We start from the raw sequence: 16439 nt of genomic DNA, 5'->3' as shown, positions 1-16439 counted from the left end.
GTGTCTTGCTGTGCCTTGTCAAGTTTACTCATTCAAGAAATTGCATCATGAAAGCATGCATAGCTTTATGGGTTACTGCAGAATGAGATTGGAATGTGCAGTTATTAATCAGAGTAATCATCTTACTTTTCAACCAACCGATCCCAGTTATCTGTGTAGGAAACCGCTTACGCAAAGAAGCCAGGGTATAAAAAAAAATAGGACTTATTGTTGTAGTCTACTGAAATAGTGGACTTCACTCAGTTCCAATAAAAAATGTTATGTAGATAGTGTCCCACTGAGATCTAGTACTAGGCACCTTCTTTCTTTCATGGACGATGAGACTTCATGCTCGTTTGTTGCCATCTTGTTCTTTGGTTATGCACTTTTTATTAATTACTTTGTGCCCCTTTTTAAATGGGGATGCTCCTTTATTAATAACTTGCACATAGAACACATGACGTGCGGGGCGACATTAACAATTTGGACTTTATACGAAACATCACGGTGCTGCCGATGGTGACGACAAAAACACGCTGAGAGTGTCCATATAATTGCTATCGCAATAGAAGTAGCTGAATAAAAAAGATAACGCTTCTAGGGGCCTTGAGATTGTACACACCTTCTTAAAAGCTAGCTTTCTGCAGCCACTGGGTAGATATGATTTTGCGCTAGCTGTAAATACTGCTAACCACTTCAGTTCTCACCAGCAAACATTCCTTCTTTGTCTCTTTCTGCACACAATTGTAATTTGGTTTTTGGATGATGCACAACTTCATAAGCATCATATGCATGGCTGATGTTATTTTATGCATGACGGGAAATCAGTAACAGTATGGCCAGTAAAAATCAGAACGGCAGTATGCGACGCGACTTTAGCGAATGACAAGTGAAATAACGGCCTAGCACAACTGTGTATTGTGAATAACGGTCCTATGTTGCCATCTAAAGCTGATACGTGAAATCTATGACACACTACAAAGTGAGTGGTAAACCCTTAGCAAGGGCAAGGCTGAAATATGTATGTAGCTAGTGAGTACAAGGAACTTTAGTGGTTCCAAGTTTCACAGGCACATGTGTAGCACAAATCAAGATCAACTTGCCATAAGCACTATATAGCAACCTTTTATTCATGGTTTGTGACAAGCACAGTGTAGAGGTCACTTCATAAAAACAAGCACGCTAAAAATTGTTGGCCTGCAGTCATCCACATAAACACACATCAGACATTGGTCAACAAACACATTACAATGGGATAGTACTGTGCCAGTCGGAATGTCCTCGCATAGCTGCCACACGTCATGCACACTTTGTTGGCCTCGGTATAGCACACTGAAAAGAGCACACTGCTGCAGCAGTGCTCACAGTGCAACTGCGGTACGTATGATTGGCCGCAGAATTGCACCACTGTCCACTGATGATTTGCCACAACCACTTGCCGACCTGCAGGGCTCTATAAAAAAAAAATGACTCGGGTTTTACTGCCGAGTGTGAAAAGCACGCCTCGGCGCGGTAGGTTCGTTGGGCTCAAAACGTGCGTTGGCCAGAAGCAGTGTCAAGTTTATGTTGAAGTCCTGTGATGCTCTAGTGCTGCTCCATCGTGAAGGCTAAGGCGTTAGACCAAGCCCTTGTCTGAGTACTGATACTCCAAGCCATCCTCTTCCACTGCAAAGCGGGCAAGGAACTTGTGTTAGGGAAGACCGAAAGAGCATGCAGTGTTCCAGCAGACAGGCAGGCAGTCATGCAAGAACAGGCTCCTTCCTAAACACCACACAGGCGAGAGGATTGTGTTTGGGGAAGGGCAGGGCTTTGAGGTGATGCTACAGTATATACACAGGGTGCTGAGGGACTTGCTTGAGAATGGCAACCACAGTTAGTAAGGGTGATTCGTGCAAGAAAAAGAGAAAAATGGCCGGACCAGGCACATAAAGCTTACTTTATTTTGAAAGTTTAACCCATCCCCCTTGCACATACTAAATCACTTGCTTACTTCACACAATATCCTTTAAAGAAAAAAGAAGAAAAGTAATCTTGCATGTATCACTCGCTTGAGCAAATGAATATAACAGTGCCCGAGTCTTTACGTAAAACACCCTGCAAAGTTATTGGCACAGACCAGAGTTTCAAAACAATTTCTTGTTTACTGGCACAAGTGGTACAGTTTTTGACACTCACTGCCACTCTATTAAAATATAATATGGCCACGCTGCAATGCGCTTTGCACTGCCGTGAACTCGCACCGCGAGGCTGAAATTTTATGTAACCCCACACCAACTTTGTACTTGAAATTTTGGCGTGAATAACGTGCACACCTTAGACTCTGCAATGTAATATTGCATTCTTTCATATCTAGAGTGGCTGTGCAGACGTGTACAGCCACTGCCGATGTGGCTACGGTTACCAGGCAGCTAGCCGATAGAATAGGGACATACAAGTGACTGCAAAAAGGTGTATGTCACCTTTGATAACATTTGTCATCATCATCATTGTAAGCCTATTCTTTGTCTACTGCATGATAAAGGCCCCTCCCAATAATCTCCAATTCACTCACCACCTTGTGTGAGCTCATTCCATTTTATGCTAGCAAACTTCTTAATTTTGTCACTCCATCTAACTCATTGCCATCCTCAACCGTTTCCCTTTCCTTGGTAACCATTCCATTGCTCTAAATGACCACTGGTTGTCTGTCCTATGCATTACGTGGCCGGGCCAGGTCCATGTCTTTCGATCGATGTCAACCAGAATATCCACTACCCCTGTTTGTTTTCTGACGCTTCTGCCACCCACCGATCTCTCAGTGTTACACCTACCACTTACGCCTCTCATGTTGCTCCTACAAAAACAGGGGCATGTAGGCCACTATAAATAGGGATATAGGGACATGTAGGCACGTCGTGCCACTAACAAAAGCCACCGTATGCTTGCCAAAGAAAATTGAGTCAGGACAAGTTAGTAGCCAGCTCTCCAATACTGCATGGGAAACTAACAGGCATGCATGGATGCAGAAGCCAGTTGAGTTGTTACGGTGTGCAGCATGGCTGGAATACTCACCAATGTGACAGTCACAATGTCACTTATCTCCTAGCTATCAGTAAGTTACCCCTTATTCAGTAAAAGAAAAACAATAGGGTGGTTCTCTACATGCACGGTGACCATACCATGCAAAAAGAGCCCTCACAAATATGAAAGTTGCCTAAGGGAAACTGAAGATAAGTGAGAACTCTTTCTCCTGTAACGAGAACACGTTGCTGTGAACCAACAGAGAGATACATAAACACCCCAAAATGGCCCGGCAGTTTCATACCACCCTTGGGTTAACAGCAACATTTTAGATATATACATATCTCTAGAAAGTTGCTAGGTATGTTAACCGTGTCATCAGCGTTGCACTTGGATGATGCATTATTTAATATTTACACATATTCAGTGAATGCACTGGACCTATGGTAGTTTCGAAACAAAGGAAACTGCATGCCATCTAAGTACATGTTGAGGTGTAGACACAAGAAAAATAAAGTCTGGGAATAGCATGCACGAGGCAGGGTGAGTCTTTCGGGGATGTATAAATATGTAGTACTAGTTGGACTGCAAAGATTCCTCGTACAAAGCAGGTTCTTGGATGACATGACCATGTTGCGAGAGGATGTGTGAGTGTTCCGAGGCATTTCAAAGGTGATGTTACTGGTTGCTGGTACCAACAAATGATAGCAAACGGCTGAGCCTTAGAAGCTGTATTGACCACACTTTCATTTGTATGCAATTGAGCTATTTAAAACTGCTCTTAGGGGTCGGCTTGGCCACTGGCTTTTGTAATCACAACTGAAAAGACAGAATTGTATTCAAATGTTGTGCATTGTGGTGTGCAGTAAGTTATACAGCATAAAGTGTTTCACAGGCCATAGGATACAGGACATTAAGGTGTTTGGTGAACTACTACTTAAGACGCGATAAGCATCGTGTGCAAAGTGTCGCAGCTGACTCAAGTGTAGTGTTGTACCCTCATGGAGCTCGTACACTCTGCTTCAATGGTTGTGGGACAGTGGCATGCTCATGCACGCGTCACATGACGTCCACAAAGAGCTCGCAGGGGTTGCCCATGGCCATGCGGAAGGACTGCCTACTACCGGTCAGTTCTTGGGAGCCCTCGGCACCGTCCACGCTGCGGCTAGACTCCGCGGGTGGTCCGCCACTGCCCCCTGCATTGCCACACCGGGCATCACACCAGCTCTTAAGAATGCCACCTGACACTGTGTGCTGTTTTGTGCAACTTGTCAAGAGATTACGAGAACACAAAAGAGGAAGGGCTTTTGATGACTCGAAGAAAAGAAAGAGATGACTATAACGCAAGCTGAGCTGTAATGCAGCCAGAACACTCAGCTGAAAATGTTTCCTTTTAACATAGTCCAATCCAATGGCAGAGTGAGTGTTTATGCAATACCACCTTCACATGCATTGGGGTCCATTCAGGCACGCATCATAGTTACTGTCTCGCACATCATATACCAATATGTTCCAATGACAGCATGATAGACTGCACTGAGGAGTTAGCTAAGGTGCACCAGGGCATCTGTCTTTGTGTAATCAGACTGCACTGTGTCATGCGGCTGTAGCAGATTGTGTCACTAAACCTCAAGCACCCAAAGCCTTCTGCTGTTGTAGGGCCCCTCACTTCCATTTGGCTTGTGCTCTTATTGAGTGAAATCATGCATCTCCGTTCACAAGGCTACATTTCTACAGGGCTAGATGGCCAAATTCTGTGCTTTCTGAATGAAGTACAGCAGCAAAGGGGAAAGAGGAAGATAAAGAAACATTATTGGTTATGATTTAAAGCACAGTTGGCATGTTATCGTGTACGTTCGCACCAAGAAATGGTACGAAACGGGAATGTATTCACAACGTTCTACTTTACTGAGCTATTTTGTGATCACCTCCAGGTTCAATATAGCCAGGTCTAGGGGAAGTCAAGAGGCTGTTGAAAACTCGTCTGGTCGCAATTTTTCATAGTGAAAGGAAAAACAGACACCGACCAAAAATGTAAATGTAAAAAGAAAACAACGGTTTTCTTTTTCTTAACTGTACTTCAGGGGTGAGACGGCTGAAATCGATTTGGGAGCAGTTTTGGGAGCAGCAAAATTTCAATTTAGGAGCAGGAGAACCTTCTTTGGGAGCAGTTAGTGGCATTTATTATGTCGTTTTTGGAGCTTGAAAAAAACAAATTTGTAGCAACTTGGAGGAAGAAACGCACATTTTAATCGGCTTAGAATACACATAACGTTCAAAGAGCCTTTGGAGAAAGCTTTTTTTAACAGATTATTGCCAGGTATGAACTACACTACCTTTTTACAAACTACGCAATTTATATAACCCGGGTAACAACATATGAAATAGATGAAAAAAGTTTTTTAACTAGGTTGACTTTACATTTGAAAATAAAAAAAGAAAAAACATCACATTTTTCAAATAATAAAAAAAAAAACTGACTGCACAAGAATTGTAGTCACATAGCAGTAGGTCTTTGAATGGTCAATGAACGATTCTTACTAGCACGCGATTGCGGCGATGCCTTCACGTGTAACATCAGGAAAGAACAAAAACGGTATGGCGGCCACCGATGAACGCATGGGGGGGGGGGGTCACATATACAGTCAACTGCCAATTTTTCGGACGCCCGATTTTCCAGACATGCTCGAAAATTCGGACACTATCGCGGCACCGTCACCAGTCCCATAGACGTCAATGTATAAGAACGTCCGAAATTTCGGACGCTGAAACTCTTCGGTGTCCGATTTTTCGGACTTTCTGCCCGAATTGTGGGTCCGAAAGGCATTAATTGTAGCCCTCACCTCTGCCGCGTCAATCATCTCTTAGGTTTGAACCAGCGCGTACGCGAGTCGATCTGTGTGCGACAGTAGCAGAGTCCGAAAGTCAGCTTTGCCGCAATGCCGAAGCGTTATGGGGTGAAGCAGACCAGAAATTCAAAGGGGCCGCTATCGCGGCGCCGTGCGGCGATGTTACGGATAAGCAGCGGAAATGCACGGAGGCGTGATGGCGGCAGCTGGCAAACGCGCCGGTACGACTTAATCGCTGACAACCCTTACGATAAGCATCTTCAGTTAACTGTTCGGTAGTGCACGTGGCCTAGCGCAGTTGCGTGCGTACTGCACGCATTTAATAGGCGAGAGCCCAAATGCGCCACGCCGCCATTCCTGCTGCCTCTTTGTGCGAGACCGCTAAGTGCGCCGCATAGACGCGTTGCCTTCGCGGACGAAACCAGCTCGCCATTGCCGCGCCCGTGTGCGGTCAAGAACTAAGTGCGCATCACGAACCCTTTCATGATAAATGCGGGCGTACGATACAGCAACAGTAAAGTGACGGCGTCAGTTTAGTTGGCGATGTACTGCACACAACTAGAAACGATCGGCTTGATACGGCAGCAAATGCTGCGTATCAGCGGCGATTCGGCGATGTGTGTGCGCATATGCGCACACGCATCGGGGAATGCCGGACGAGTCGTCCGCTCTTCCGCCACAGTCTTTGTGTTCCGCGTCATCGTTTAGAAAAGCTTCATGCGAGATAGCCGTAATCTATTCCGCGCTTTGTTGTTATCAGCGGCGCTCATCACGAGATGTAAAAGTGGCGGTTGGCACGTACGTAGTTAAGTGGGGTTCGCGGCAGGTACCGAATGTATTTGCGAGAGCCTGGGCGCGCACTGAAATGCCTAATAATTGTACTGGGAGGCATTAAAGCTATTTCGGACGTGGCTGTGGCGATTTGACCACTTAAGCGGAATAAAAAAGCATGAATTTGTTTTTTCGGACTGCCCGATTTTTCGGACGATTTCACGGTCCCTAGGGAGTCCGAAAAATCGGCAGTTGACTGTATTTACAACCACTCAGAGGCGATTACCACAGCACTATGGAAGCCTCCATTACAAAGGCGCGTAGAAGGACACGCTTGGGCGCGTTAACATGTTCTGCGAACGTATCCCTGGCGCTGCTTCTAAAGTTACGTTTTCCCATGCTGAAACTGATGCAGGCTTGAAAATTCTTGCTTGCTGGGTCGTTTCGGCGCAGTTCGGCGCAATTTTCGCAATTTTTATGCTTTTAGAGCAGCTTGGCGCAGGAAAACGGAATCGTATCAAAAATGCGCAATATGCGCAGCTGTCTCACCCCTGGTACTTGTTTCCTGTTGAATTTCTTATTTCCAACTCCTCGTTACGCAAACATTTACGTGTCCCCACTGGCTCATAACTGTATACCTTGTATTGAACCACTAATTTGTTTAAGTCACGGTTTCATGGTGTGGTATGAGCAAAAACTGAAATCCTGCCAACAAAAAGTGAACCTTGACGTTATGACTGCATGCATGACTGCTTCTTCTGGTCTGGTTAGGTCAGGCCAATGAAGATATACAATAATTTGTAGGGTACCAAGAAAATACTTCTTGCCGATATCAGCATGTAACGAATAGGTGCTTGTAACGGACGTTGGACATAAGTACTATACATTTTTTCCCTGGATGGAAGTTTACTACTGTACTCCGAATTGGCCGGCCCATTTTTTATTGTAGAACCTCCCTCCTCCTCACTAAGCACTAAGGTGTTGACCTACCTACCTTTCCTTCTCAGAGAATAAAAAACAATAAAGCTCAAATGTTGGGAATTAAAATAAGAAAAATGCTTAATAAAGCTGCAGTTTGTTTATTAAAATGAATCTGACATTTGCATCACTACTCCTGTGAGCAAACTTTATTTAGGAAAACACCGGTTGACTGAGGTGGGCTTGGTTACACACAGAGGTCGGGGGCAAAGGGCTCACCGGATCCCGAATGGGTGCTCCCCTCACGAGCATAGTTGACGTAGGAGGCCAGTTGTGTTTCGGCAGCACTCGGCGCAGCCGTGCTACCACACACGTACCCAGCTGGCAGTAGGGGACCCAAGCACCCCCAGGGGGGCACCATGCCCCCCGCCCCACCTTCCTCGTCTTCCTCTTGAAGCCGCAGTGAACACATGTCTGCACAGAGCAAGGCAAGGCACACAGTGTGACCAAGTGACCGGAACTGGATGTAAAAGAGAAGGCTACATCAAGAGTAAAAATCCAGAGCGACCACAGTATAAACTACAGGGTATAAACTAATAAGAGACAATTTGCCATCCACTCATAGCTTAAGAGATTTCAGTTTACTAAGAGTCTACTGCATTTGAGTGCATAAATTCCCCTGTAAAGATGGTTTCACTGCCCCTCAGGGGTGCTTTGCCATGAAACCACCCATTCAGGGGAAATTGCACTGCCGTGAAGCCACACTGGAAGGTTAAATGTAAATTACCTTCACCTCAATTAATTATTTTTTTAAGTTTAAAAGTGTGTTATACAGGCTTGTATGCGCTAAGCATAGTAACTTTTAAAGCATAACGTATTTTACCAGGGTCATTCCACGCCAACTGTCCCAGCCGGGGCGCTCGACAAAAATCAATTTCTCTGAAAAAATCTGAGAAAATTACACACATATAGACATTAGTTCTACAGTATTTTCCCTAAATATTTTGAGCGGGAAAAATTTTTCGGGCACGTGAGCGCCATTTGAACTTCTCGATATGGTGGAAAACCAGGTACGAAAGAAAAATTCGCTATAAATGGACCGTTTCACGCATTCATTCGAAACTTGCTTTTTTGTGTTTTTAGAGCATCGCGCTTTTATTATAGGACAGTTGCTAAGAGTAGCTTTATATTTTTCACTCCTTGGCGCGTAGGTAAAATTGAGTAAATTGCTGCGTTTTCGAGAATTTTTTTACAAAAGACGATTGTAGACCAAGTACATCAATTATTTTTATAGAAGTGTCCATAACACGTACTATCTTCTAAAATTTTTGTTTTGCCTATATGTGGCGCACAAGCTCTAAAATAAAATCCTAAACTTGGAAAAAACGCTACATTGGCCTGTGTTCAGACGTATGTAGCACCCTGAGGTGGTCCAAGAAAAAATAAGCGGAAAAGCGCATACGATTGAGAATTACAACACCTTCGTCCACAGAAAGTTTAATCGAAGTAGTTTTTGTTTTAGTGAAGAAAAAAATTTTTGAAGTTTAGTCCCACCATTGCATTATATTGCTATGGGGGCAGTGCAAACCGACTGAATTTACTGCATAAAAAAAAAGAGGTAGTGTATTCGTAGCACATCGTTTTCGGCTCCTTTTGTTAGGGCTTTATAATATATATTACATATCAAGGAGATGATAAACAGAGGTAAAATATAACAATACCATTGGCTTAGATGCCGAAATTCCCCAATAATGAATCGCGTTACTTATTGCATTGTTTACGCACACCGGAGGCGGAGGTGGTGGCGCCGGACAACTACGCCACAAAAATAGGCTGTTGTGATCTCATAACAGCTGTAAAGCAATGCATGCCACCAGACAGACAAATTCTACTTTAACCAAAACCTGCTGTCTGCAACCATCCAAATAACGATGTGAAAAATACCTTGGCATATCCCGTCCGTAATGTCACGGACGACAAACGGAATGCGTGAATACGCGGCGCGTTGTCACATCATGTGCCGTTCGTTGCGGAATACTTTGATGAACTCCGTTTGGATCCGCTATAAATGACCACGCTCATGCCTCCTTTATCCGGTTTACATGAACTCTGGACTTAACTTATTTTGACGCCAATTGATTCTCAGAGCCGCATGCAATAAGTAACGTGATTCATTATTGGGGAATTTCGGCATCTAAGCCAATGGTATTGTTATATTTTACCTCTGTTTATCATCTCCTTGATATGTAATATATATTATAAAGTACTAACAAAAGGAACTGAAAACCATGTGCTACGAATACACTGCCTCTTTTTTTACGCAGTAAATTCAGTCGGTTTGTACTGCCCCCATAGCAAAATAATGCAATGGTGGGACTAAACTTCAAAAATTTTTTTCTTCACTAAAACAAAAACTACTTCGATTAAACTTTCTGTGGACGAAGGTGCTGTAATTCTCAATCGTATGCGCTTTTCCGCTTATTTTTTCTTGGACCACCTCAGGGTGCTACATACGTCTGAACACAGGCCAATGTAGCGTTTTTTCCAAGTTTAGGATTTTATTTTAGAGCTTGTGCGCCACATATAGGCAAAACAAAAATTTTAGGAGATAGTACGTGTTATGGACACTTCTATAAAAATAATTGATGTACTTGGTCTACAATCGTCTTTTGTAAAAAAATTCCCGAAAACGCAGCAACTTACTCAATTTTACCTACGCGCCAAGGAGTGAAAAATATAAAGCTACTCTTAGCAACTGTCCTATAATAAAAGCGCGATGCTCTAAAAACACAAAAAAGCAAGTTTCGAATGAATGCGTGAAACGGTCCAGTTATAGCGAAGTTTTCTTTCGTACCTGGTTTTCCACCATATCGAGAAGTTCAAATGGCGCTCACGTGCCCGAAAAATTTTTGCCGCTCAAAATATTTTGGGAAAATACTGTAGAACTAATGTCTATATGTGTGTAATTTTCTCAGATTTTTTCAGAGAAATCGATTTTTGTCGAGCGCCCAGACTGGGACAGTTGGCATGGAATGACCCACCAGTTATAACTTGCACCCTACTGCTATACAAATCTTGCTACTATTCAAAGTTGCTTTTACCTCACTTCAAACAAAAAAGTGACATTTGCATATGCATAATTCCAATTCTTAAAAATATTGTGCAAGTTAGTTGGGTCATGACAAAAATGCTAACATTTCTTAATAATATGGGATGTACACTATACGAACTATTTGATTCAAAATTATTCGACCAATTCACTATTCACTTCGAATTCGCTTCGAACCTCAAACTTACTATTCGGCCATCCCCACACACTACCATATGTCACCCATTCCCGTGGTGCTCCTTCAGTCCAGTGAAGCGATTTGCGAATTCACAGCGACCAAATCACAGTTGAGATCATTGGCGAGAAATATCGAAACCTTCTCCTGTCATGTCAACGAATGCTGGCTGTGGAGCAGTCTGAATCACATCTTGTGTCACATGACGGATTCGAATGTCCGCGATCACATCCGTCATGTGAATACACCTTTACACTGCGTGCCAAGTGTGAACATTTTGCGTGTAGAAACTGAAGCATCTTTCATATTCTGCTTTCACGTCATGGTGACTGTGGTACAGAATAGAAACAGTCGGCTGGTAAATTAGCAATGACATGCTATATGCAAGGAAACAAAGCTCCTGATGACCAGATTCTCCCCTACATACACTTACCAAGGGAAAGGTCGCTGAACACATAGTAGCACTGCTCAGAGAAGGAAAGTTTGTTGACAGTGTGCCGGATGAGGCCTGCCTTGAGTAGCTGGTTGGCATACTTCTTGGCCTCCTTGCGGTCTTGAAAGCCTTGCACGTGCGTTGTGAGCCAGTCCACCACATCCACCCCTGCAGCACAGGAGCATACAAGTCAAGCTACTCAACCATTATAGAAAACAAGAAAGGAAGTTCATCCTGCTGCTCTGAGCTCTCAGCAAAAAGTTCTCGTTTCAATTTCGCTCAATCTGTCAACCATCACAAAATTGAGACACGTGGAAATGCCATTTATAAGGTTTTCACTTGGTAATAACATGCCCTTTGGACTATGAGGTATACAGTCAACGTCTGATTTTTCAGACTTCCTACGGACAGCAAAATCGTCTGAAAATACTGATTCATGCTTTTTTTATTCCACTTAAGCAGTCAAATCGCCAGAGCCACGTACGAAACAGCTTTAATGCCTCCCAGTACACTTATCAGGCATCTTGGTGCGCGCCCAGGCTCCCGTGAATATGTTCAGAACCTGCTGTGAACCCGCTTAACTACGTGCCAACCGCCAGTTGCAAATTTGCATCTCGTGATGAGTACTGCTGATACCATCAGAACGCCGAAAAAATTACGGCTCTCTTGCATGGAGCGTCTGGAAATGATGACGCGGAACGCAAAGGCTGTGCTGGATGAGCAAACGACTCGTCCTGCTTTCCCCGATGCATGTGCGCACGTGTACGATGCGCTACTGTACTCTGCTGACACGCAATATTTGCAGCTGCATGAGCCGATCGTTCCTAGTTGTGTGCAACATGTCGCCAACTAAGCTGACCTACGCCGCCACTGCTGGGGTGCTTGCTGTACTGTACACACGCATTTGCCATGAAAGTGTTCGTGATACCCACTCCTTTCCTGACCGCACACGGTTGCGGCGATGGTGAGCTGCTTTCGTTTGTGAAGGCAGTGCATCTGTGTGGCGCACTTAGCAGTCTCGCACAAAAAGGCAGCATGAATGGCGGCATGCCGCGTTTAGTAATGCTCAGAACTACGCTGGGCCACATGCACTACCGAGCAGTTAGCTGAAGAAGCTTATCATAAAGGGTTGTCAACTTGTCATCGATCAAGTCATACTGGCGCATTTGACGCCTGCCACCATCATGCCTTCGTGCATTTCCGTTGCTTATCCGTAAAGACATTGCCGCACTGTGCCGCGATAGTGGCTCCTTCGGATTTTCGGTCTGCTTCACCTCATAACACACTTTGCGGCAAAGCTCACTTTCGGACACTGCTACGGCTGCACAGCAAATCAACTCACAAAAGCGCTGGTTCGAACCTACGAGATGATAGACGCGGCAGAGGTGGGGGGCTTCAATTAATGCCGTTTTGTACGTGCAGTTTGGACAGAAAGTCAGAAAAATTGCACACAGAAAAATTTCAGCACCTGAAATTTTGGACTTTTTATACACTGATGTCTATGGGGCGTGTAACAGTGCCGCGAAAGTGTCCGAATTTTCGAGCATGTCCGAAAAATCGGCAGTTGACTGTATAATAATGCAAGAATTTATGCTGACAAGACATTGTTCTTACTAGTATTCCATGAGGTTGTAGCTAACACTGTCTCAGTAGAAGGCATTTGTGATAGACCTGCTTGCATTACCCATTTTAGTTTTCTTTGAGTGGCTAGCACTTCCTGCTCACCTATAAAGGCCTTCGGTATAGTGATCTTGAGCCACATGCGGTCCCTCACATCCAGTCCTGAATCGGGAGCTGCCATGGCTTTCACGATTGTCTCCATGTCAGTCTCTACAGTCAGTAATGGCTCCTGTAGCTGCCCTGTGAAACATAAGAAACTTGGTCACACTGCAGCCACCTAAAGACAAAACAGGCTTGCTTGCCCAGTCGTAAGGCAACGGTTTAGAAGGTCTAGCTTGAGGTAAAGATTACCATGAACTGTTTTTTTTTTTCCTTCTTCAATTCCAATGTGCCGACCAAAATCACTACCTACCAGTTAGCTCAACTTTTTATGGTAGCTCTGCCTTGGCAGCAAGTACTGAAAACCTATACAGCACCAGACACTGCAAAAGCTTACTAACAATTTAAGCTAAAGAATGGCACGAAAAAATGCCACACACTCATAAAGGACATGATGACCAGATATTCAGTTTTATTTGCCAACAAGCTAGCCTCTTTACAAAGACGTTTAGCGAAGCAATGAAACAGTATCTGGGTTACAAGGATGCCCGATTATAGTGCGTCACCTACAATACTGTATGACCATGCAATGGCAGAAACTGACTAATCAGTTACAGCAGTTGCAATTAGAAATGGAACTCTGATACCAGCCTCACTTTATTGGCATTATTGTCAGGTAAAAAACTCGGCATGGGGACATTCAGGAAGTGACAAGACTCAATGGCAATAGGATATTAACAGCAACAAACATTCCAGCAACGGAAAAGAACAAATGTCTAAAATCATCATTCTGGAATTTTCTCACACTAAAAGAGACTAGCTGTAGAACCATGCGCTATGGTTGATGTAACATACTTAATGAATATGCTGCGCAAATAACACAAGGACCAGAAGGAAATGCTCAGAACACAAAAGTGCAAACTATTAAATGAATTTTATTTGAAGAAATGTGAATATGTACTTGTAAATGGAAAACTTTTGGGCACAATCGGGAAATAGATTAGAGAGGGAGATTCTCGAAGATTTTTACATTGCGCACGCAGGAGGCATGTGCATTAGTTGCGTGTCAGTGGCACTTGCAGAAAAAGGGATTGCCTTAATGTCGCTTAAGAGGTTTCATGACGTCACGATGGTTACATCGTGTTTTTTTTTTTCACGTATAAGTATTCATGTTTCTTCAAATAAAATTTAGTTGATAGCTTGCTCTTGTCTGTCTTAAGCGTTTCATTCTGGTCCTCGTGTTTTTTGCATGGTGTGTTCATTAAGTATTTTAAACAGCTCGGTGGCAGAACCGGTCAGCACTGTGCACTTACTCTCTGACTCGGGCACCGATGAAGTGACCGACGATGAAGTGGAGGTGAGGGTGGAAACAGATGGAGGCCTCAGGGGTCCATCGTAAAGCAGTGGTTGGCGGAGTGAAGGTCCCGGGGCCAGCGAAAGCCGCGAGTGGCCAACCGCCGAGGAAGAGCCACGTGCGGCCTCTGTGTGAGCCACCCAAGCTCCTGGGTCGATGGGGCGCACGGGCTCGGTGCGTGGGATGGTGAAGTAGCCCTTGGGATTGGGGTCCCAACACTTGGCTACCACCAACTTGATGGGACTGCAAGGCCACACGACACATGCAGTCATAGTACCTATGTCCTTCCAACAACACTTTGTATTCAACAACGTTTTACAGAATGCTGGGGCATTTATGCGAAAAACGTCAAATGAAGTCCGTTGTTCAATGTTTTGTTTCTCCTTCATCATCCTTTTAAAGGGCTCCTCGCCAGATTTGCACACTGCAAACAAACAAATGTGGCCCAAAGATCACTCAGTAGCGATTGTGTCTTCAAATCATGAAATGCCTGCATGGTGTGAAAACGGTTGAAGTTTCAATTAGAATGCTGTGAAAATTTCTTTTTGCGGGAGCCACACTTCAAGAAAGACTTAAAGATACGATGCACATACGTCTATGTAACAGGCACTTGTTCAAACGTTCCCAACTGGCCTGTAGTTCTGCACGTGCGTGGCCAGACCAGTCGCGAAATGTGGACAACTATGCAAGTGGCTGTTTCTGCACCAATGCAGAATACAAAATCACACCACTGAAAGTGCACCTAGAAGCAAAATGGTAGGGGTGTGCGAATATTCGAAATTTCGAATATTTTTTTAATAGTGTTTGAGATTACATTAGATTCGCACTAGAATTTTACTATTCGAACTTCCCAAAAACAAATACAGTCAATGTCCGATTGAAAGTGACCTCTTCAGGTTTTCAATATGCTTCACCTCATCACACCCCAATATTGCGGCAAAGCTGCCTTTCAAGCTCCGTTACGGTCGAGCTTTGCCAAGACACAGTCAACGTCCGATTGGAAGTGATCCCTAGATTTTCACTATGCTTCACCTCATCACACTCCGGTATCGCGGCAAAGCTGCCTTTCAAGCTCCGTTACGGTAGAGTTTAACCAAGAGACAACGTCCGATTGGAACTAGTCCCTAGATTTTCAATATTCTTCACCTCATCACACCCCGGTGTTGCGGCAAAGCGGCCTTTCAAGCTCTGCTACAGTCGCAAATGTACTAACTCAAGAAAACGCTGGCTCCAACATGGGATATGAAAGATGTGGCAGCGGTGGAGGCTCAATTAATGCCGTTTTGGACCTGAAATTTGGGCAGGAAGTCCGAAAATTTGGAAGCCGAAGCTTTTTAGCACCCAAAAATTCAGATGTTCTTATATATCAACATCTACGAGGCAGATTTGGAACTCCGGACTTGAAGGGAGCACACCCTTGTCCGCCACATCAGTTGGGCTTCCACAGAAGTTGAAAGAGGAGGAGAGGCTGAGGAAATGGCATCTTTGCCTATCACATGTAAAGTGTTGTCGGCGTCGGCAACACTTTGGTTGCACCAAATCATGTAGATAAATAGAATTTGGCCTCTACATTGCCTCATTTTTGATAAGACAACTATGAAGCACCATCCCGCCAATGCTTCAACAACCTAGCGAAAAGAAACACTTTCATGTTGCTATCTCATAAGAATATGCTTAGGAATCCTCTCTAACTTTTTTTTCTGCAATTTCGCTTCGAAGTATTAAAAAAATATTCGAGAAATGTTCGAAAAATATTCGATTCGATTTGCACTCACACTTCAATATTCGAATTCGCTTTGCACCCAAAATTTTGCTATTCGCACAGCTCTACAAAATAGAAAGAGAAAAAGAAAGAGAGAGAGAGAGAAGAAGAAGAAAATGTGGGGTTCATCATGCAAACATGACATGCTCCCTTTGTTCTGCCACTTCAGTGAACGCAAGTGCACTACACTGCTTGCAGATGCTAGCTGCAACAATGACAGAGTGTCCACTGTGGCACTGAAGCTTGCCTCCTGGAGGCATGGTGATGGACAATTAAATTTATTCTAACATGTCGAATAATGAATGAGTTTGAAAAATTAGTTTGGTAAAACGCTTCTCAGATGGCACATTACAACTTCCAGTGACTAACC

General features: G+C 44.0%; 1 protein-coding gene across 3 annotated transcripts in view; it reads right to left on the bottom strand.

Annotated features, from left to right (window-relative positions):
- Positions 1 to 1088: 1088 nt before the first annotated feature.
- Positions 1089 to 16439, bottom strand: part of LOC119389519 (segment polarity protein dishevelled homolog DVL-3) — a 33304-nt gene continuing 17953 nt past the window's right edge. Inside the window, exons 11-16 of one of the 3 annotated variants that reach the window (XR_005183122.2) lie at positions 14267 to 14550; positions 12960 to 13094; positions 11235 to 11402; positions 7797 to 7991; positions 3977 to 4175; positions 1089 to 1644 (exon numbers count right to left, since the gene is read on the bottom strand). Coding sequence is in view for 2 of the 3 variants with exons in the window: in XM_037656820.2 (XP_037512748.1) it covers positions 1595 to 1644; positions 4104 to 4175; positions 7797 to 7991; positions 11235 to 11402; positions 12960 to 13094; positions 14267 to 14550 (904 nt within the window). In the remaining variant the exon portion in view is untranslated. The remainder of the gene's footprint in view (positions 1645 to 3976; positions 4176 to 7796; positions 7992 to 11234; positions 11403 to 12959; positions 13095 to 14266; positions 14551 to 16439) is intronic. The other 2 variants (XM_037656820.2, XM_037656821.2) reach the window with 2 other exon arrangements.

This window comes from Rhipicephalus sanguineus, chromosome 4, assembly GCF_013339695.2.
Source record: "Rhipicephalus sanguineus isolate Rsan-2018 chromosome 4, BIME_Rsan_1.4, whole genome shotgun sequence".
In the NCBI taxonomy this organism is placed as follows: Eukaryota; Metazoa; Arthropoda; class Arachnida; order Ixodida; family Ixodidae; genus Rhipicephalus; species Rhipicephalus sanguineus.
Note: the sequence above shows the minus strand (reverse complement) of the source record. Positions and strands in the feature narration are given on the sequence as shown.